General features: G+C 37.7%; 1 protein-coding gene across 1 annotated transcript in view; it reads right to left on the reverse strand.

The window, feature by feature from the left end:
* Positions 1-23,618, reverse strand: part of LOC105477975 (propionyl-CoA carboxylase subunit alpha) — a 440,790-nt gene that overhangs the window by 221,933 nt on the left and 195,239 nt on the right. The window contains exons 13-16 of the mRNA XM_011734903.2: positions 13,315-13,458; positions 11,924-11,998; positions 7,633-7,701; positions 4,651-4,726 (exon numbers count right to left, since the gene is read on the reverse strand). Coding sequence (XP_011733205.2) covers positions 4,651-4,726; positions 7,633-7,701; positions 11,924-11,998; positions 13,315-13,458 — 364 coding nt within the window. The remainder of the gene's footprint in view (positions 1-4,650; positions 4,727-7,632; positions 7,702-11,923; positions 11,999-13,314; positions 13,459-23,618) is intronic.

The raw sequence follows: 23,618 nt of genomic DNA on the forward strand, positions 1-23,618 counted from the left end.
CGTCATGGTGAACAAGCTCATAATTCAGTTTTTTAACTCTATAGGAAAGATTTACAAAAGATGAACAGCTGGGTCAGAGGGCATGTACTTTTATTTTAACATCTAACACCAGATTATTTTCCTAAAATACTATAACAAGTGATACTGCAAAGATGCTTGAGTGTGTCCATCCCCTTTAGGTCACCTACACAGGACATTACCAGTCTTTTTAAAAATGCTGCCACTCTGAGGATCATTTGAAGGCAGAACAAAGTGAGGTACTCTCGACAAGAGATACAGAGACACCCATGAATCCTAAAGCAGTACTCTTTACTTTCAAAGGACCAAGAGAGGTAAGAAAAGAAAGATATGCTAGCCTCTTTCTTAAACTCCCACTACACTTTTTCAATCCCCTATTGTGGCACCTATGAAGCTATATTAATATTATAGTTATCTTTTCATATGTTTTTCACATCAAGTATATTAGTAACTCCTTGAAATCAGGGATAGTATCACTCGCTCACTCATTCATTCATCCAACAAACATTTATTAATCATCTAGCATGTGTCAGACACTGCTAAGCACCAGTAATATGCATGCAAACAAGATAAAGATCATCAGTGTCCTCATGTGCCTAATATTCTTATAGGATAACCCACCATTTCACAGTTAAGTACACAATTAATACTTTAATTTTACAGTGATGGTAAATGCTCTGCAGAAGTATTCGAACAGGGTACAATGAAAGCATATAACTTCAGCACACAGTATTTGAAATTACCTAAAATGGTCTTTCAATATTGTTTATCTTTGGTTTAGTAAATTTCATATGACTAATGGATTGATAATGTGATTTATAACACATAATTTTTATTTTTATTTTTGTGGAGACAGAGTCTTACACTGTTAGCCAGGCTGGAGTGCAGTGGCGTGATCTCAGCTCACTGCAACCCCCGCCTCCTGGGTTCAAGCGATTCTCCTGCCTCAGCCTCCTGAGTAGCTGGGACTACAGGCACCCACCACCATGCCTGGCTAATTTTTGTATTTTTACTAGAGACAGGGTTCCGCTACGTTGGCCAGGCTGGTCTTGAGCTCCTGACCTCAAGTGATCTGCCCTCCTCAGCCTCCCAAAGTGCTGAGATTACAGGTGTGAACCACCGTGCCTGGCCTTGATTTTTAAATATATGGTTTTATAAGTGTGAGGAGAGAGGAAGAAAGGATGAGAACTAAAGTTATTGAACAACATAAGCCAGTGTGGTGCCAAGCCCTTTATATACTTAACCTCAGTTAATCCTCACCAGTAATTTATATGGCAGAGACTATCACTCCATTTTTCAAATGTGGAGTATGAGATTCAGAGAGACAAAGTCATTTGACAAAAATCACATAATTTTTTTTTTTTAATTTTTTATTGTTGTTGTTGAGACGGACTCTCACTCTGTCGCCTAGGCTGGAGTGCAGTGGTGCAATCTTGGCTCACTGCAACCTCCACCTCCCGGGTTCAAGCAATTTTCTGCCTCAGCCTCCCGAGTAGCTGGGATTACAGACACACACCACCACCTGACTAATTTTTGTATTTGTAGTAGAGATAGGGTTTCACCATCTTTGCCAGGCTGGTCTTGAACTCCTGACCTCACGATCCACCCGCCTCCGCCTCCCAAAGTGCTAGGATTACAGGTGTGAGCCACTGCGCCTGGCCAAAAATCACATTATTATTAAATGGCATCAGGACAGGGGCTATGAACCCAGCTTTGTCTGGTTTCTGTCTACTACATCACAGTAATTCAAAGGCAAAATTTCAGACTAAGCCTGGAAAAATCTACCCATACAACGAAACACATTTTTTACATGTGACACGTATAAAGTTAGGAGAATAATGGCAAGCCTACTTTGTATTTCAGTCACTTAAAAACTAGTAACTGGTGAACCTATATATATAAAGTATAGTAAGCAAATTAGTGGAAAATGTTCATTTAAGTATAAAACATGACAGGGTATTTATGTAAATATGAGAGAATACTCCTTTCAGAAGCCAGATAGAGTAGACAAATAACTTCTAGTTTGGACCAAAACTAATCTAATATTTTGACAAACTGCCCAGATGCCATGTCACGCCACTATGTCGTATTATATCAAAGTTTAACAGAGATGTGTTTTGACAAAATATTCTTACTCAGACTCTCAAATTCATGGATTTACTGTTCAAGCACATTAGAGTACAACTTAAATTAACCAAAATCTAGTATTTCAATTACCACAATAAAAATGCAGAGACAAAAAGGAAGAAAATCCCCATAGAATGTGCTTATAAATACTTTAATGTCCTCCAGGAATAATCTTCCCAAGTAACTTATTTATGTCTATCTAAACTCACATATATAGATAAACATAGATAAACTCACATAAACTGAACGTGTGTCCCAAATACGCACTAAAGGCCTCTCCACAGCAATATTACTTCTGTAAGAAAAAAGACGCCCTCCTCAAGGCCTATGTAACAATCGTGTACTGGTTATATAGAGAAATACAGACGTTGGGTATATGGAGAAAATATGCATTTGCTTAAAACAGTGAAAACAGCAAAGTTATGAAGTCAGAAAATACTCCATAATCAAGGCTTAAAAAAAAAAAAGTAGAAAATGAGCTAGAAAGAATGTGAAGGGGATTTTTCCAGTTTTTAGATGCTGTGGATATTAATGTTGCTGATTTTCTTTTAAGTTACACCTAGGCTCACTTGAAAGCTTATTATTTTTCGTTTTTCATTTTTTGTTTTTTTGAGGTGAAGTTTGGCTCTGTCACCCAGGCTGGAGTGCAATGGCACAATCTTGGCTCACTGCAACCTCTGCCTCCTGGGTTCAAGTGCTTCTCCTGTCTCACCCTCCTGAGTAGCTGGGACTACAGGCATGCGCCACCACACCCAGCTAATTTTTTTGTATTTTTGTAGAGATGGGGTTGCTCCATGTTGGCCAGGCCGGTCTCGAACTCCTAACCTGAAGTGATCCACCCGCCTCAGCCTCCCAAAGTGCTGGGATTATAGGTGTGAGCCACCGCGCCCAGCCAAAAGCTTATTATTTTTCTTTAGTTCACAAGGATGAATCACTAGCACACAAGATTAATTAGAATCTCCATCACTTGTTAGTTAACAAATGGAAAGAAAAAAGGGTAATGCTAAAAGGGAAGGGGGGAGGCTGAGGAAGGAGAATTGCTTGAACCCAGGAGATGGAGGCTGCAGTGAGCCGAGATTGCACCACCGCACTCCAGCCTGGGCAACAGAGTGAGACTCCATCTCAAAAAAAGGTAGGGGGGAGTTGGCGGTGGGGGATGGGAAGGAAGACAGCCTCCTGATCTAACAGGGAAAAACTCAAAGAGAAAAGGCAAGGGCAAGTGTGGATTACATGATGTAATTCAATATTATTAGATAAAAATAAGCAGGGAAAGGTAGATGTGAAAATACAGTCACTGATTTCCCTGGGTACTACTGTACAGTTGTACAAATGGTTCACTGCACAAAGGTACTCAGTCAGGGAGGTAAAGCAAAGGCCTGACATGCTCCTTTGCTTAGCTGGGCTTCCTGTCTCGGAGAAGGATGTGCCCTGAAAATAAAGCACTTTTTCTTTTTCACACAAAGCTTCAGTCCATTTCCTGGGTACCTAAAAGTTGTCTACTGCAAAAAGAGGACTTTCAAAACCTTCATAAAAGTTCCATTTGGTCCTGAAGGGGACTGTGCAGTCTTACTCCATTACTATTGTACCACTTCAGCCTCCAAATCTAGCCTACCAGCCTACTGTTACATCCAGAGAGCCACTAGAAAAGGACAAAACTATACAGAAGCCAGTCTTGCCTATGGAATGCTCTCTGACCACACTATTCTTTCACAATTCAGTGTGAACTTATATTTTAAGTCTGGTGTTAAAGCCTGTTATTCTGAAGATGATGATTTATGTTGCACTAAAGTAAGCTTTTCATTATTAATGGAAAGCTGCTAAAATTTAGAATGAAATTTAATTCCTTAGGGGTATAAGCGTAACTGTACTTTGATTATTTCAATGTAATGGCTGCTTCTAATTCATTTATCACTATACATGCTAAAGGCTGGTAGTCTCGCATTTTGTCAGGCATTAGAACTATCATATATGAACAGGAGGTAACAAAACTGCACTTCCTAGAAGACAGTCTGTAATGTGTTCTAATCACAGAAGCAAAGAGCTATTCCCTCTTTCCCCAAATTAGTCAAATGTAGGTCACTACACTTCTATCACCATACATTTTCAAGTTTTCTACTTTAAAACAACAACAGCAACAGACACTCCATACACAATAATCTAGCAAAATTGCTCTCAAACTGCACTGGTCAGTGGTTCTTTACTTTGAAGGCTCTCATTTCACACACAATACATAATTGTACCCACAAAATATTAGATGCTCACCTAGGAAAGATCATACATTGTAAGTTTAATATCTTAAGAAGTAGATGTAAAGTATAGGAGTGCCAAGGAAAATGAAACCCCTATACTTAGTGTGGTGGTTTGATGGATGGAAGCTTTTCTTATTTCTCTTTAAGCACACAGTGAGCAAATGTGCCGTGCCATATTCTCATTGGTAAACCGAGGCTGTTCTCTGGAACTGGACACCATATATAATAACCAACGAGTGCAAATCTTTGTTTTTACCTCGAATAACATAGTTATCCAGTGCATCTGCCATTCTCTTCAGTGCCTCAGTTCTATCAGAGCCATATGTGATTAGCTAAAAACAAGCAAACAAAAAACTCAATATATATATATTTAGAACAATGTTAAATGATTCATTTTAGTAAAAAATTAAAATATTTCATAACAGATATCTAAATATATCTTGAAATTTTATAATAGTTCAGTTTTCAATATGTCAATTATGATTTTTTAAGTATATAAATATTAGAATCAAGCTATTTCAGACTTTTCTCCTACATTTCATTATCATAGTAAAGAGTGATTTTACAAAAACAAAAACGTAACAAAAGTACAGAAAAAATTTAAAAGGAGATACAGCTAAATGTGAATATTTGATATAGGATTTGAACATCTAGGGTAGTGGTGAGGATTAGATAAGACATTTTTTCCCTATTTTTCTGTGGTTTCCAAGTTTGATACCCTGAACAGCTAACAGTTTCTTTCTTTACTTTTTATTTTTTATTTTTGAGATGGAGTCTCACTCTGTTGCCCTGGCTGGAGGGCAGCAGCGCAATCTCGGCTCACTGCAACCTCCGCCTCCCAGGTTCAAGAGATCCTCTCGCCTCAGCCTCTTGAGAAGCTGGGATTTCAGGCATGTGTAACCACGCCCAGTCAATTTTTTTGTATTTTTAGTAGAGACAGGGTTTTGCCATGTTGGCCTGGCTGGTCTCACACTCCTGACCTCAGGTGATCCACCCACTTCAGCCTCCCAAAGTGCTGGGATTACAGGTATGAACCACTGCGTCCAGCCCTTAACACTTTCATAACTAACAAAAAAAGTAAAGTCTCAAAAATAAAAGTATAAAGAAAGAAGACGACTTAGAAATCATTCGCAGTTTTACACATAATATATACAGAAGCAAATGGTACTTTTTCAGAAATCAAAAAAACAGAAAAGTCTTACCATTCTACATGATTTAGTGCCTACTTATACATATCTCTATAATTTAGCAATGAAATAAGACCTTAACTATTCATTAAAGATTTTTCTGACAGTTATTTTAGCCAATCTATAGATTGTCTTTATTTTAGTAGGTTTTACTAGCTCTTCAATATCAAGCAAATTTGAAAATTTGTAGGCCATTTTTCTGAAGAGAAAAACATTCATCTAAAAATTGAATATTTAAAAATCAACCTACAATATTTTTACATAGTTTTATTTTTAAATTAAATGGTGGTTCTCTATAAACAAAAGACCTAAACTTTATTTTAATACTACCAATAACTTAGGCCAGGCACGGTGGCTCATGCTTGTAATCCCAGCACTTTTGGAGGCCGAGGCGGGCGGATTGCTTGAGCTCAGGAATTCAAGACCAGCCTGGGCAACATGATGAAACCCCATTTCTACAAAAGATATAAAAAAATAGCCCGGCATGGTAGTACATGCCTGTAGTCCCAGCTACTTGGGTGGCTAAGGCAGGTGGATCGCTTGAGCCTGGGAGGTCGAGGCTGCACTGAGCCAAGATTGTGACACTGTACTCCAGCCTGGGTGAAAAAGTGAGACACTATCATTTAAAAAAAAAGCACTAAAACCTTAACTGAAAAAAGAAAGATAAAAAATGGTTTGTTTACTGCAACGACAACATTAAAAAGGACACTTGGGGAAAAGCCATCTTGAGAAACAGGGTTCAATAAAGAAATCATTCCTCAATACAGATGTATCACTTCAGAGAACACAGATTTTCAAAATAAAATCCATAATCTGGCCGGGCGCGGTGGCTCACGCCTGTAATTCCAACACTTTGGGAGGCCAAGGCAGGCAGATCATGAGGTCAGGAGATGGAGACCATCCTGGCTAACAAGGTGAAACCCCGTCTCTACTAAAAGTAAAAAAATTAGCTGGGCTTGGTGGCACAAGCCTGTAGTCCCAGCTACTAGGGAGGCTGAGGCAGGAGAATCGCTTGAAGCTGGGGTCGGGCGCGGAGCTTGCAGTGAGGTGAGATCGTGCCACTACACTCCAGCCTGGGGGACAGAGTGAGGCTCCATCTCAAAAAAAAATAATAAAATAAAAATAAAATCCACAATCTTAATTATTACAGCATTTTAAATTTTATAAGGTTTTAAGCATTTAAAGATGCAAAAGTTCAAGGTTAAAGATCCAAAAATTCAATTCATTTATTCTGGAAAGTCAAACTTCAAAAAGACAGGTGGCCAAAACGAATCTTATACTCTTATATCAAATCTACTTACGTAATTGGTAATTTGTAAAAACTGAAGAGAAAAGATCAAAAAGTACTCTAACAAACACTGCCTATCAGCCCAACTCTTGCCATTCATTCATACTTTCATCTCAGGTAATTTCTGCCAATGGCCAAAAAAGAAACCTTAATTCCTTCTCATTGCGATGAGTTAGGGTGGCACCATTGGTTAGATGTTTATTATTACTACCGTTCATGCACATGTGTGTGATGGTGGTGATATGACATAGTTTGGGAGGAGGAGTACTGCAAACTAACATAACGCTGAACTTTCTCTCAAGAGAAAAAACTGCTCTGCTTTCGCATTACATCAGTGCATAATTAGTTGTTCATAGCATATGATGCAGATAAAGGCCCAGTTCCAGACTTTTTTTTTTTTTTTTTTTTTTTTTTTGAGACGGAGTCTCGGTCTGTTGCCCAGGCTGGAGTGCAGTGGCCGGATCTCAGCTCACTGCAAGCTCCGCCTCCCGGGTTCACACCATTCTCCTGCCTCAGCCTCCAGAGTAGCTGGGACTACAGGCGCCCGCCGCCTTGCCCGGCTAGTTTTTTGTATTTTTTAGTAGAGACGGGGTTTCACTGGGTTAGTCAGGATGGTCTCGATCTCCTGACCTGGTGATCCGCCGGTCTCGGCCTCCCAAAGTGCTGGGATTACAGGCTTGAGCCACCACGCCCGGCCCAGACTTTTTAAATATCACTGATTTTTCAGAAGAAATCAAATAATCCATTAAGAAATTAAACTTACTTTTGAAATCATAGGATCATAATAAATGCTAATATCACTTCCTGGTTGGATGCCACTGTCAACTCGGACCTGGGAGAAAAAAAGAAAAAAAATAAAAGTAATTCATAGTGTGTAGATACTTTTTTGTAATCACAAATTTCATTTCCATGGAGAAGATGGATAGAGAATTTCAATCTCAAATAACATTTTCAGTTCTGGAAAATACGAAAACAACCTAAAATCTAGATCCGTTAATACGCAATGCAACACATTTTTTGGTCTGCCACTGAATGAAGAAACTAAGAAATAGCAAAAAAAATAAAAAATGAAGACTTCCTATATCACTATGCCAGGATGCTGTGGCTCTCTGACGGCGTCTTCCCGCTGAAGCATGGCATGGACGATGCCCTTGCTAACTGCACTCCCCACCGGACCCTTCTAAGCCCGCCAGTGAGGCCCCTAGTCAAGCCTGCTCCTCAGCTCCATAGGAACGTGGGCCTGGGCCTTTCATGTCTGTAACACTTTCCTTTTTTGCCTCACCCTCTCCACTGTAAAACACTATTTTTCTGTTAGTGTTGGTCCCCTGAGGCTTTAATGTTTACACAGCTTTTCCTATGGCTTTGCTTTGTAAAGCCCCAATTAGAGTTCTGATTTTGTGATTTTCATGGGGTGTGGGGTAGGGGGATAGCACAAGTTCAAAATATTCTTTTGAAGAGGCTGATTGCTGTTAACCAGCCAACGAGTGAGTTAGTACATCGCTGATTCTTGTTTTCATTTCCCAGTTTGATACCAGCAGTAAGGCACGGAGGTTAGCCATGCAAAACTTTAAAAATGAGCAGTTACTGAGGACAGAATATTTATTAAATTATTTGAAAGAAGTTTTGGAATCTGAAGTATTTAAAAGCTAATCAAAATACTTCAGACCGTCAGGCACATCCTAGGGGTCTTGAGGACGGAGGAACTGAATCAAAGCTGCTGGAACAGCAGGACTTTGATGCCCAACGTTGTAAAGGGGTGGGAAGAGAAGAGCGGAAGCTCACGTAGCCTTCCACCTGTGGGAAGAAGCCTTCCTAATAAACAGCAGCTCATCTGTCTGCAGCAAGGCAGAAAAAGGTCAACACAGCGGCTGTTAGGCCTTTAATATTTTAATTTAGGCAATTATCAAGGGACCACATGTAGAACCTCCTGTCTAGGATATCCACATGAGGGTATAATGATGGCTTTATTATACGGTGACATCAGAAGACAAGCTATAGTTTCATTTTCTTAAAATTCACACTACTATTATTCTCTTTGTAAGGTTGTAAAAGGAACACTGTAACATACCTGAGGGGCTTTTATTTCTGTATTTGCAAGCACAAACAAAAATACAGATATCTGTGTTCGTATTCACATTCATATACAAAAATCTTAATTTTAAACAAAAATGATTCAGCACACTTACGAAATATACTTGGCTTTCTATTTTCTGAAAACATATTTCAGGACATAAACTGATGTTCTATGAAATTCACAGTGTTGACAAAAACTAGAAAAAAATTAATGGAGCAGCTTTAAAAGCAATAAAATAACAATCTACCTTTTCCCCACATTAAATAGCCCCAAAATGGCAACTAGTAATCAGGTTACATAACAGAAAAGATATCTGTGAGTTTTCATTTTCTTAATTTTAATACCAAAAAGTGAAAGAGCTAATTTGACCACTATGTCATCTTTAAAACCATAGCATGCTTGCTAATGCTGTGTTTAAAAATAAGACTGATACAAGTTCTAAAACTTCTGACTTTAACTACATCCTATCAAATAAGACTGATACAAGTTCTAAAACTTCTGACTTTACATCCTATCATTTGCTACATAAACTGCTACAAAGCTAGGAGGAACTTAGATGTTCAACCCACAAATAAAATAACATAGACAATAAAGAATATTTATTACATTCTTCTATAGTTCCTTACTTAAAACTTTTGTTGCCTTGAATAATATCATCCTATAAGGTGTTACGTAGAGCTCTTAAATGTAACTGTGTTATTTACTAATATTATGATCACAGAAGTTATATCATCTTAACTTTAAAATACACAGGATAAAATCAAGATATATATAATCAACATGTATCTTTATAGAAGCAAATCAGTATTTTCAATTAAAAACTGTACCACAGTATGAAAACTCTGATTTATAATTTACTATTTATGCTGTTTTTTCCAAGTAATAATCAGCTATATTTTTACTTCTTAACAACCAATGTGAAGTCAGATCAAGTCTCCATTACTCCATGAAAGGCTATACAAATTTGCACCGAAAGCTTTAAGAAAAAAGTCAAATGAAATCAGAACCAAATTTCTGAGCAGAACAAAACTGTGGTCTGAAAATAACAAATTTACAAAAGATGATGATCAAAAATAAAAAAGGAAATCTTCACCTCTGCCATATTAATAAATGTCAGCCTTAATGAAGCATGTGAAAAGTACAAACCATAAGTTAGCTCTTAAGTAGGCATTCTCGTGACCAAAAATGGTAAGAGCCAAAAATTGTTTTCTAAGGTAAACTGACTGCTCTAGTTTTAATAAGGCAAGGAAGGAAAACAAACAGTAACAACCACAACAAAACACCCAAGCACCTCTGTACGAGATTCTCAAACCATTGCTCAGAAACCTCTCGCATAATTAAAATTTCTGTCCTCAGTACCACAGTGGACCCTGTGAAACTATAAGACGTCTCCCACCCTTCATTCTCAATTCACCTCTCCCCCTAAGCACAACTCCCAGCCCGCCATGTCTACCTGACAAGTGACAGCCCAATCTGATTAAATGCTTCCAAGGGAGGGGACTCGTGGGCCTCCATGACAGGCCAAAAGTGATCACCATGGAGATACATAATTACAGCTGTCAACGCATCTACTGTCCTGCTGACATCAATTTGATTGCTCCCAGCAATAATGATAGACAAAGCTTAGTGTGCACTCTCCTGCACCCAATCACTTTATCTATTCCTTGGTCCATTTAGCTGACATGCAACATTCACACGAGCAAATAACAGCAGTAAGCAGAACATTTAAGGCATTTTAATTGTTTTTTCTTTCTATGGATGGCTCACAACTGCAAATGTTATTACATAAAACTCCTGCTGCAGCATTAATTGAAGAAAGATTTGGTGGGACGAAGACTGTAGGGGGTATAGTTTGTCCATTATCACTTGCACTTTCAACAGGTCTCACGTTTGAAAATTGCAAATTGCAAAAACTTGCAAGGGCAAAATGTTTGACATCTTGTTAGCTATTACAACATGGTGAAAACTTCTAACGACTAATCATTATGAATTCTTATTTAATACTTCTTTTGTTTGATTAAAGAAGTATTTAGATATGTCCCTATGATACTTGTTTTCTCATCTGCTATTTAACGTCACATAATGCCTGTTAAATCTTTACAATTTTTTTTCTGCCTTCTGGCTTTGAACACAGCATGGAGTCTCCAAGCCTAGAAAGGGTCAAGTCCCTTTAGAAAGCACATGGGCAAAAACAATTTAAAAAGTGAAATAAATCATATATCCAATAACATCTTCAGATTTAGAATTCTTCCTGTAATCTTTCACCATCTTCATGCCGGTAATCAAAATGAATAATTTGAATATTCACAGATGGTACAGCCTTGTCATCTACTAGCTAACATAATGTCATATATATATGCGCTTATTACCTTGATGAAGAAAAAGGGTATGTCCTTGTTCTTTTTTTGCAACAAAAACTATTTTTAAAATAGCTATTAAATATAGAAGAGCTATGGAATAAAATGGACAGTGGTCACTTTTCTTCATCTGATATAAATAATATGTACTCCTTAAAGTCCATGAGGTTTAATAGACTGAGACATACTTTGTTTGCCTTAATCAATTCAATTTCCTTAAATTTCAATTAAGGAACTGATTTTGTGCTTGAATTTCTTGACAAGTGACTACATAGCAGGGTTGGATTAGTTCATTGAAAAGATTAAATTGTAACACAAAACATCATTTCTCATTCTTAGGATTCACAGTCTTTTTTATTATAATTTTCAAAAGAATTGGGAACACTGTAAGCTATCATTTATATCATCAGATGTCTCCAGGCTTCCCCTGTCCAGTGGCTCCTGACTTTCTTGAATACCGCAAAACACTGAAAAAATTTTGTTTTCAACACAAAAACCATGATTCCCATGAATTTCACTTGTCCTTCAATTTACACCCTTTGGTGTTGACATGCTTTAACATAAAAGTATGACATAAATCACGAGTGTAACCCCTCAGCTGGTATTACAGCTTAATGACTTACACCAGGTAGATGTAATGGCTCTTGGTACTGAGACAATCTCCCAATAGATGGTAAACCAAAAGACTTGTAGGGGTCCTGAAAGTTCAAAGGAAAGGAAGCACAGTCTTTGAAATATAAATCAGCACAAGTAAGGTTAAATATTTACACAATGAAGAACCATTTATAGGTCTATTTTCGACATACGGTATTTACCAAATCACAGATTTCAGAATATTATTGTCTTTTACTCTAGACAACTTAGAATGTACTTAAAAATCAAACAGAACTGTAAGCAGAATTTAGCCTGACCTTGTTCATACTTTATTGAAATTGGTAAAATTCCAACATTTTATAAAACTTCTTAGAATGCCTTGGGCAAAAAATAAAATAACCTAGGCCCTACATCAAAACATACTCAAGTTTAGAACAACAAATGTGGTACACTAAAGATATTTGTTTTTCTTACTTCTCAAACAGCTCACATATGGTAAAACTTGAGAATTTGGGTTCTTCAAATAAAGACCTGAAAAAAAAACTTTGCACATGCTACTAGATATGTACTTCATTTGTAAATATCTTAGATCATCAGAATAAATAGGTTCAATGTCATAAGAATGAAAGCAATACTACTTAAAATATGAAAAAAGCAAGAGCAATACAGTCATGCCAAAACATATTTTTGAACTCCTTGAAAAATATTTCAAACCAGCTTTCAGTATTCTTAAACACAGACATTGATTTATTTTTAATCTTGACAGACATTTTTGCTGTCGAAAAGTAAAAATAGTACAAATGTTACCTTGCATTCTTGTTTTAGTTATTTGAAAAAAGCATTTAAAAGTACTGAACTGAGAGTTTATGAGTAAAACCCATAATTAAAATTATAAATTATGAGTACAAGTTTTACTTAAAGCTTTACAATTTAAATTTTGATTGTTATTTTCATATAATAATAAAGGAGAAAATTATACAAAAAACAATGTTGGGAAAAATTTTAAGTATCCAATCAACAACTAATGTGTACCCAAGGTGGGCGTTTAAAAAAAAACCCGTGGAAATAAATGTTACTTCTTGTTAGTGTTGTTTGAAAATAAACAAAGAAAATGCAAACAAAACAAAAACCATGGTCCATTCAAGCTCAAGAATATTTAACTAATGCTTTGTTGCCTCTTAAAGGATTGGTAGCTATTTCCCCATCTACGAATAAATGACAATTAACTAAACCCAATTATTTAAAACTATCTGGAATTAGGTCAAAATTATCTAATTTTTTTCTGGTTTAATTATGGATTACACAATCCAATAGTTGGCAACGTTATAAAACCCTAACTTTACCTCATTGTTTGGCTATACCAGGTCTCGTGACTCTGGACACAACCACCATCCTTCCTCCCAACACCATTCATTTTTACCTCAGCATAAACCCGACATTCAACTGCCCAGCCGTTGATGGGAATATCAGCTTGTTTGTGTCTGAGAGGGTAGCCCTTAGCAACACGGATCATTTCTTGGACTAGGTCCAGGCCAGTAATGCATTCTGTGACAGGATGCTCAACCTGCAAAGCCAAGGTCTGCCAGTCAGTAGGTGTAGAAAAAGATAAATAAATAGAAACAAGAAAAATCACAAAAGTTTTTGGGTAAAATGAAGTTAATTAGATGTAACATTTAAACATACTTGACTAAAAACTCTTGAGCTAGGGGAATAACATGAAGGAATGAACACAATACACAAATCATAAAAAAAAAAACTAATGCCTAAAAGTATTTGTAAACTATCTGTATTATTTTTCTCAATTTTGATTTATTTGTGGTCCAACAATATTTAAGAATTTTAATTTTTTTTTTTTTTTTTTTGAGACTGAGTCTGGCTCTGTCGCCCAGGCTGGAGTGCAGTGGCCGGATCTCAGCTCACTGCAAGCTCCGCCTCCCGGGTTTACGCCATTCTCCTGCCTCAGCCTCCCGAGTAGCTGGGACCACAGGCGCCCGCCACTTTGCCCGGCTAGTTTTTTGTATTTTTTAGTAGAGATGGGGTTTCACCGTGTTAGCCAGGATGGTCTCGATCTCCTGACCTCGTGATCCGCCCGTCTCGGCCTCCCAAAGTGCTGGGATTACAGGCTTGAGCCACCACGCCCGGCCAAGAATTTTAATTTTGAAACTAATTCTTAACCATAAAACTATACATTTATTTCACTGCAATCTTCGATGTGGTTGATAATCAACCTATTCTGCAGCACTTAACATGGCATCTAGAGGGGCAGCTTATGATTTTCCAAAGCGCTAGTCCACCCTGAGTCTCACCCACTTGCATGCTTTCACTAACCCGTCCTGACAAGCAGCCGGATTAGTGTAATCTTGCATCAAGGCAGCGTAGCAGAAGGGAGCAGATGGATCTTTCAGGTTGCTTTCCCTCCACACTGACTTGGGTAATGCTTAGCAGGCACAATTGCAAAACGGAGCCAGTGTGATCGCTCTGCCCTCTCAGCAAATTGCTGATAACTACTTGGGCTGATGCTGTCATGCAAGTACCTGGCCTTCTGCACTAACACAGGAGATATGTATGTACAAAAACATGTGCTGACCTATAGATACACAAACAGGGATACATGTCAACATAAACTTGGTGGATCACTTAGAAATTCTTAACCTTGAGTTAAGAATTTAAGAATTTAAGTTAATAATTAAGAATTTAATTCCACTTAAGTCACTGGGAAAGAGTGAATTATCTACCTTTCATCTAAAACCTTGAATAAGTTCTAAGAATTTAAACAAAACTTTGGCCACATCTGCTGCTTTGACGCCATTTTTTTCTCATAAAAACTAAGTATCTTCTAAATGCACTTCACAATAGTTTCTTTATCATGACATGTCATATTTCATACACTCTGACACAGGAAAAGGTCAGTGAACAAACGAATTACCTTCCCATCTTCAACTACACTAATTGAAGGATAGGACTTAGTCATTATAATAATCTTGAAGCTTATTATAAGCAGACAATGCCATAGTCTTAAAAAAAAGCTTTGTAAAAATAAACAGATGGCATCCATAATTAGCTTTGTGTGTGTTATGAGTTTGTTTACAGTTTCAACAACATTTTAAGACATTTTGACATAATTTTAATGACAAATCATCACTAAAATAAGCATCTACCCTTCGTAAAATAAATGTGACACTAAATAAAGATCTTATTAGGTAGTTTAAAATATACATTTTTGAAAACAAATTATGATTTTGTAAGAACCAAGACTCTATAAGATAAATATAATAAGTAACTAGCAAAAAAAAAAGAAACTCTCTATTATTACTAGAAACCAATTTCATGTGAGAAAGCATCTCAGCACTCTACTCAAGAGGTGAACCTGGATGGGTGTGGTGCTTCACACCTGTCATCCCAGCACTTTGGGAGGCCAAGACGGGAGAATCACTTGAGGTCAGGAGTTTGAGACCAGCCTGGTCAACATGATGAAACCCCGTCTCTACTAAAAATAAAAAATTTAGCCAGGTGTGGTGGCACACGCCTGTAGTCCCAGCTACTCAGGAGGCAGAGGCACGAGAATTGCTGGAACACGGGAGGAGGTTGCAGTGAGCCGAGATTGCACCACTGCACTTCAGTCTGGGTGACAGAGCGATACTCCATCTCAAAAAAAAAAAAAAAAAGAAAAAAAAGAGGTGAACCTACTATGTGCCAAGTGCTTTACATCTATACTATTCACACATCCCTGATAGACGAAAAGACAACTTTAAGAGTTAAGTGAACCATTCAGTTTCCTCTTTCTATGACCAGTGCCCATATAAGCATATACCATATACAAGGCAAATAAATATATATTGAATGAATGAACAACAAATACAGATTCACACCTATAGTAAGTGGTCGAGATGGAGCTGGAACTTATCTCACTGCAGAGATGACGTTATCTTCCTGATCTTCCTGACAGAAATATATATGAAAGAAATGTATGCATAAAAGTATATGCAATGGCTATACAATTATGTATACATATCTTTTTAAAAGCATATTACTATCAAGGTTTCAAGATCCAAATTTGAAGATGGATCTATAACTGTGTAGGAAAATAGGTACATCAGATCCACTTTGAATGGGATCCAAAAGTAGACCCACTGTGTTCTAAACTTAGTCATATAACAGATCCATAACATTTTACAGTCTAAATTAGGGAGCTACAAGTAATTCAAATTAGAAGCAACTAAGCAGATAACTAAAATAACAAGCTGCTAAAGGTAAAATCCTTACTAACAGAAATTTTTAAAAACATTTACCTTTTGACAAGTACTGCATAAGTCCACAAAATAGTCTAACTTGCTTGAATTTTCCAGGTAAAAGAAATCAACTTCTTTAAAGTAAAACTTAAAATTTTAAACATTTTCGAAAGAAATCCTTCTAAATACATAGGATTCCAAAGCTACTCCACAGGATATGAAACCTTTCCTTTAGACTGTGTTATTACCAGAAATCTTATAAGTACAACATTGCTTAAATAATCACAAATATCCCTCTATTCCCAAATGCTTAGCAACAGTTTCTCTCTATAAGTTAAGCTCAATACTTAAGTGATAGAACAGGGTTATATGAAGGAAAAAAAGGACGGACGGACGGACGGACGGACGGAAGGAAGGAAGGAAGGAAGGAAGGAAGGAAGGGAGGGAGGGAGGGAGGGAGGGAGGGACAGAAGAACGGATGGAAGGAAGGACAGAAGGACAGACGGAAGGACGGACGGAAGGAAGGGAGGGAAAAGATGGTTAACTTGACCAAAAGGTTATAAAAATAAAAAACAAAAAAGTCAAAAATTGGTGTGTGGTAAACCAACAAGTTCATCTTGTCCCACTTAGAAGAAAAATGTAACTACAGAAGTCTGATGCTAATAAGCATCTGTTGTGAGGGCTATCATGTGGGGGGAAAAGGTTTCTGTGTCACTTCTATTTGGGAAACACCGGGTTAATCTCAGTTCAACAGATTGTTTAGGAAAGACTCTTGTCATTAGCATGCCCATATGTCCTGTGACTCTCCTAGAGAAGGGCCTTGTGCAGCACTTCCTCCACCTTTTGCAAAGTACCTTTATGAGTTGCCAAGTCCATGGAACACACTTTTGGAAACAATGCCTTAAAAACATTCAAAATACAAGATGGAATTCCCTTATTGTTACTCCATCCTCAACACACAAATATTTTAGAACCTGGTTTCATATGTTTTTCCTACCTGACAGCAATGCGCTCATTCTAAAAAGCACACAAATCAGGGATCCACCAGAGAGCACTGTTTTGCATTAACATATTAGCATGTGAATATATAAATCTTGGGATTTAGTGAGCAACAGTAAGCCCGAACCCCCCTGCCAAAAAAAAAAAAAAAAATCCCATTCACAAAAAAGGAGTAAGCCCTACCAAGTCATAATACCTGAGTCCTCAAAGACAAATTTCTCAAGGGAGTGCCACACTGCAGAGACTAACAGTTGTTGATAAATTCATTTGATTGGTTACATCCCTAGCTCACCATGAATCTTTTGTTCAAACATGTACAAAAAATTATCAAATGCCATATTATAGGACATAATCATGCCTCATAATATCCCATGCCATTATCATCCTCATGGACTAGAATAAATATATCTAGTTCCATACACCTACGCTAGATGTTAACAATCGGCTGGCTTTTTATAGATCTACTTGCTATTTTAATTTAGTTTTGTCTTCTTAATCACCATCAAGCTGTCACTATTAGCATTGTGTCCAAACCTCTTACCACTCCCTCTTGCTCATCTGTTGCTTCAAATTTATTTCCCAAAATATAACTAAGCTTGTCAAATGCAACTGTGAGGTAAATTAGGTTGTGCTTCATCTCTGAGTGCTTAATGTATCTCATTTCGGTAGCAGAATAAGCTTAGGAAAACTAAATCTCCTTGGCACTGTGCTGTTACCTACGTCATGATTCTAAAAATTATAACAACAAACTCTGACATTGCCATTGTCATCTTTAGCCTATTCCTCATTAAATACAAACTAGGAAGTATGCTAAAGTTAGTGAGTGAAAGTATGCTGGGCTATTTACAGAGTCTCAAAGTATCTCCCTATAAGATACTTTATCAAGGACAAATGGAAAAATAGAAAGTCTACAGCGTAGAAACGCCAGAGACACCTCCTTAACCAAGCCAACACCACCAATAACGGGATCAAGAGACACTTCATGCTACCAACATGGTGCTCACAGACGGACAGTGTCAGTTCTGCAGTATTCCTGCCCAGAATGCAAAGACTGAATCTAGTACACAAGAAAAGAGACAAACCTAAAATGAGTGACATTTTATAAAATAAATGCTTTATGCTCTTAAAAAATGTTAAGATCACAACTGACCAAAAGACTAAGGATTATTCCAGATTGAGAGAGAAGAAAGAGAGATAGCAACTAAATGCAATGCAGGATGCTGAGCCAGATTTTTTTTTTCTTTTACCACAAAAGGCATTAATGAGGCAACTGCGGAAATTTGAATATAGTCCCTAAATTGGACAACAGTAATACGTTAATGTTCAAATCTTGATTTTGATTATGGTGCTATACAAGAAAATGTACTTGTTTTTAGGAAGTACAGACATATTTAGGAGTAAAGGGGCACCAGGCCTGCAACTTACTCTGAAATGTTTCCAGTAAATACAGATATAGATAGAAAGATAAAGCAAATGTGGTAAATATGAGCAAAGTGTATTCATAAATTACCTGTAATATTTTTACAACTTTTCTGTGAGTCTGAACTCATTTCAAAATTTAAAGTTAAGAAAAATATGGCAGGGTACGGTGGCCCACCCCTATAATCCCAGAACTCTGGGAGGACAACCCAGGTGGATATCTTGAGCCTAGGAGTTTGACAGCAGACTGGGTAACACGGCAAAACCTTGTCTCCATTAAAAAAAAAAAATACAAAAAACTTCAGCCAGGCATGGTGACGCAAGCCTGTAGTCCCAGCTAATTGAGAGGCTGAGGTGGGAGAATCACCTGAGCCCGGGAAGTCAAGGCTGCAGTGAGGCAAAATCGAACCACTGCACTCCAGTCTGGGAGATGGGACTGAGATCCTGCCTCAAAAAAATAATAAATAAAAAAGTTACTAGAAATAAAAACAGTGTCCCTAGAAAGACTTGTTTTTCATACTACAAAACATTATTAAAAATAAAGACATCTGACTTGATCAACATTCTTGTCAGAATCCTCCCACTATGTTAAATAAAAATAGTTATACAATAGCAGATAGTTTGGCGGTATGTTTCCTCTGACCTAAACTTTTAAATATTTTACTGTGATGTTTACCTAATAATTCCTAACACTTTCAGGATCAGTAACTGAGTAACAGGCAAGTCATCCTGAAGGGGAGCAAGATTCAAGGAAATTTTAATTATATACCTGAGTTGACTTGAAATGAAAAATTAAAACTGAGGAAAGTCAGTTTTAAGGGAAAAGGAAAAAAGTCACCACATGTAAAAAGAAGTCAGAAGGATGCACTGTGTGTCAACTTGGCCACTGTGAGGAGGAGGCTGATGAGAAGTGTTAAAAATTCCTTCAACAGTGGGATATTTGCAGTTAGAATTGTTTGGCAGCTGGTAAGTAGTGGCCCAGCTGCTTAGTCAAAGCAGAAACTGCCCCTAAAAGTGTAAGGCCCACCATAGATAAGTATAACCAACATCGGTGTGGCACTTTGAAATGTACAAAATCCTTCCACACATGCACAAACTTCTTCAATACATCACTGTCATTTAATAGAGAAGGCATAGGAGATTGCTCTCAAGATACGGTGTGGTGAGAGAATGGTGAAATTTTTTGTTATCAAAATAATGTTCTTTTAAATTAACAAAATTTTAAGTGACATTTTTATTCAATATATCCCATCTAAACTGACAGATATTACAAAGACTTTTTTTTTGAAAGCTGTCTTTTGTAAGCAGAACTTGCTGGATTCAACTTAGCAAAGTAGTTTAGTGTGATTACCCATTGAAATATGAGGAAACTGTCCCATTACATAAAATTCAGTTTCATAAGTGTGTGGCATAATAGGCCTCTGTCTTTGTAGTTTGTTGCTATTCCAGCCTGAAAGGATGGTCAATGCCATTATTTTTGGTTCTGCTCTGTCTGTTCAGAAAGATTCTGCTCTTTCTGTTCACAGAACGGAATCTAGCATGTACCTACTAAAATTCTGAAGCTCTACCTCCTGAGAATACAGGATTTCAAAATAAAGATCTAAAGTTATTAGATTTTGATCCACAGCACTCAAGGATAAAAAGCATGTTGGGAAATAGGCCCCAACACATCACTCCTATAAACTCACCTTGGAAATAATGGTTATATGCAAGAGTGACCATAAAAACTGAACAGATTCTATTACAGGGCTCCCCTGATGACCCCAAGAATAATAATCACATGAAGAAATGATAAGGAAATTGTTATTGGCTAAACTGTGTCCCCCCCGCCCCAAAATTCCTATGTTGAAGTCCTAGACCCACTACCTCAGAGTTGACCACATTTGGAGGCATGGTCTTTAAAGAGGTGATTAGGTTAAAATGAGATCATCAGAGTGGGTCCTAATCCAGCATGACTGGTATCCTCGTAAGAAGAGAAGATCAGGACCCAGACAACACAAGGCACAGAGGAGAGGCCACAGGAAGACACAGGGAGAGGATGGCCACCCACAAGCAATGAGAACAGCCTCCAAAAGAAACCGACCCTGTTGGCCCCTGGATTTTGGACTTCCAGCCTCCAGAACTGTGAGAAAACACATTTTTGTTGTTTCAGCCACGCCAGTGTATGATACTTTGTTATGGCAGCCCTAGCAAACTAATACAAAGACCAGTTTTAAAAAGTTAAACATAGATCAAGAGTCCAGAACTCAGACAGCAAGATCGTTTACAATATGCTTTAAAACAAAATCCCAATTGTAAGTGCCTGAAAGGCTTACCTATACATATCTGTACACCAAAAACTTCTTTCCTTCAACTTTCTACTAAGGTTCAGTAAATAATAAGGAAGAGTATAACACATCATACCTTCCATCCTCAGTTTCCTAGCACAAAATATGCCCAAACAGCCCAACTCTGGCCTACTCTAAACAGCCTGAGAGCCCTGGCCTCTATCACTTTAAATATAATCAAAAAGGTCAACATTTGCTCACATCCAAAATGTCCCTTCTGACACGAATGAAATTTTACAATTAGTTAGAAATCCTTTTCCCAATAATTTCTCCTCATTCTTTCTACCAAACACTCCAACTCCATAAAAGACCAAAATCTTTTCATCTGGCAAGTCTAGAAATATTTTTTTTAATCCAAAACTACTCTGAAATTAGAATATGGTATTTTTTCAATTATAGTCAATTGTTATAAAACAGAATTTAGGTTGCAGTAGTTTTTAATTTTTAAACAAATGCAACACCCAAGGGCAAAATCAAGTTGCAAGAAAAGTTTCTGAAATCCTTCTGGATATAAAGGTTCCCTGTGATGCAGAATTCTCCCTGATGAGATTAGAGTGTGTGGCCCTCATAGAATTCAACAATCGCACTGTACCTTTCCTTCCATGTTAAGAGGAGATTCCTCCTCCACTGCACCAATCAATATAAGCAACTGACTAAGGCTAACAAAAGTGGGACAGTTTACCTGTCTGTTCTCAAAGATATGGACAGCTGACTGACCATGTTTGGGGTTTTAATTACTTATTAAGATTTTATTCCTTTCTATTTGGGAATTTTCTAACTTCTATAGCCTTTGTAGACTATACAGAGGTTGCTTTTCCAAAAAATTTAAATCTAAAAAAACCTAGCATCTGGAAATTAATTACACACACACATACACACACACACACACACACATACACGAATTTGGAAATGTGTATTATTAAGGGTCCTAATATTAATCTTAACACAAAGGCCTAAGCCATGTAGTAAATACTTTTCTCTATCAGCTTCATTTTTGGAAGAAAAGATTTCAGTTTCCATTTTTCCTCCCAGACTCTTCTTACACAAACACCCTTTAAGAAAAAGGAGGTCTCGGCCGGGCGCGGTGGCTCAAGCCTGTAATCCCAGCACTTTGGGAGGCCGAGACGGGCGGATCACGAGGTCAGGAGATCGAGACCATCCTGGCGAACACGGTGAAACCCCGTGTCTACTAAAAAATATAAAAAAAAAAAAACTAGCCGGGCGAGGTGGCGGGCGCCTGTAGTCCCAGCTACTCCGGAGGCTGAGGCAGGAGAATGGCGTAAACCTGGGAGGCGGAGCTTGCAGTGAGCTGAGATCCGGCCACTGCACTCCAGCCTGGGCGACAGAGCCAGACTCCATCTCAAAAAAAAAAAAAAAAAAAAAAAAGGAGGTCTCTTTAAAAGTAGTTAATATTTCAAATATGTTTGTTCACATGTAACAATAATTTTGCAGTTAACTGACAAGAGAATGAGAGACAGTTATTATTTAATATGTGGCTAAGTCTGCCATCTTTTCAGATGTCAGACAGGCTTTATATTAACGACAATAGCAATAGCAATAATGTTAATAATAATGACAACAGTAAGAGTAAAAATGTCAACCAATATATAACAAACAGCATGCAAATGTTATGGATAAGATACTCACAGTTAGCAGAAAGAATGTGTGCTCAGTATAAACCAGGTACTAATTTGAATATTTAAACTATATTAACTCATTTAATGCTGACAATCCTATACAGCAAATGCTACAATTAATGTCATTTTACTAATGAGGAAATCAAAACATACAGAAGTTAAGGAACTTGCTTATGGTCATACAGCTAAGTAGGAAGAGAACTAGAATTTACTTGCTCTGAGTGAAAATAGTAGATGTTTGCAATTAAGAAAAACAATGATTAAATGAGTTCTCCATTAGTCAGTTACAGTTGTTCTAAAACATTTTACAATTTTGAATCTCACTGAATGTCTCCATAAAAAACTATATATCTGACTTCATAGGGTTTACAGACTTCCCTAAAGCTCGTGAGAGATCCAGATAACCCAGGTTAGCTATTCCTGCTTTGGGATCCTGTCAAAACCAGCCTGGCTCCCACCTCTCCACTCCAAACTCCATGCTGTCTATCTCCCCAGAGTTAACAAGCAGCTGAGGACACGGGAAGCACCAAGATCGAGGGAGAAGATGAGAGCCAAGAACTGGGAACAGGCTCTTCTCCCTCTCTGGCTGAATGAAAACTGGAGACTAGCTTCAGAGAACTCTAGGGGAAGAATGTGAAAGGAACACATCAAGGACATAGATTGGCCTGCAAAGAGTCATGGACCTCGGGGGAAAAGTCAATAAAGGCTCCAGATGGGTCCATGGTCTCTTTGCCCAGGAATCCAAGTAGTCAATAAAAATTAGCTCAATTCTGTCCTTGAGATGAGAATGCTAGGAGACATATGCTCTTCCAGGCCTCTGGAGGAGATATGGTTGTGTCTTCAACCATTTGAAGGGCTGCTGTCACTTAGAATAGTTCAAGAAGCAGAACTCAGTATTGATAACCCCCAAACAACCACAGCAAAACCACAGCAGGGGGATTACTACCACGAGAAAGAAAAAAACATTCAGAATACTGATTACACAGGCCAAGTGAAACAGAGCTGCTGAAGGACAGGGAAAATACAACTTTACCCAAAAAGCAGTAAAGGCACTTAAAAACTTAAGGAGTAGCAATGCACATATGTGCATGTGCACACACACCCCGTGTCCTC

Source organism: Macaca nemestrina, chromosome 16, assembly GCF_043159975.1.
Source record: "Macaca nemestrina isolate mMacNem1 chromosome 16, mMacNem.hap1, whole genome shotgun sequence".
Lineage (NCBI taxonomy): Eukaryota > Metazoa > Chordata > Mammalia > Primates > Cercopithecidae > Macaca > Macaca nemestrina.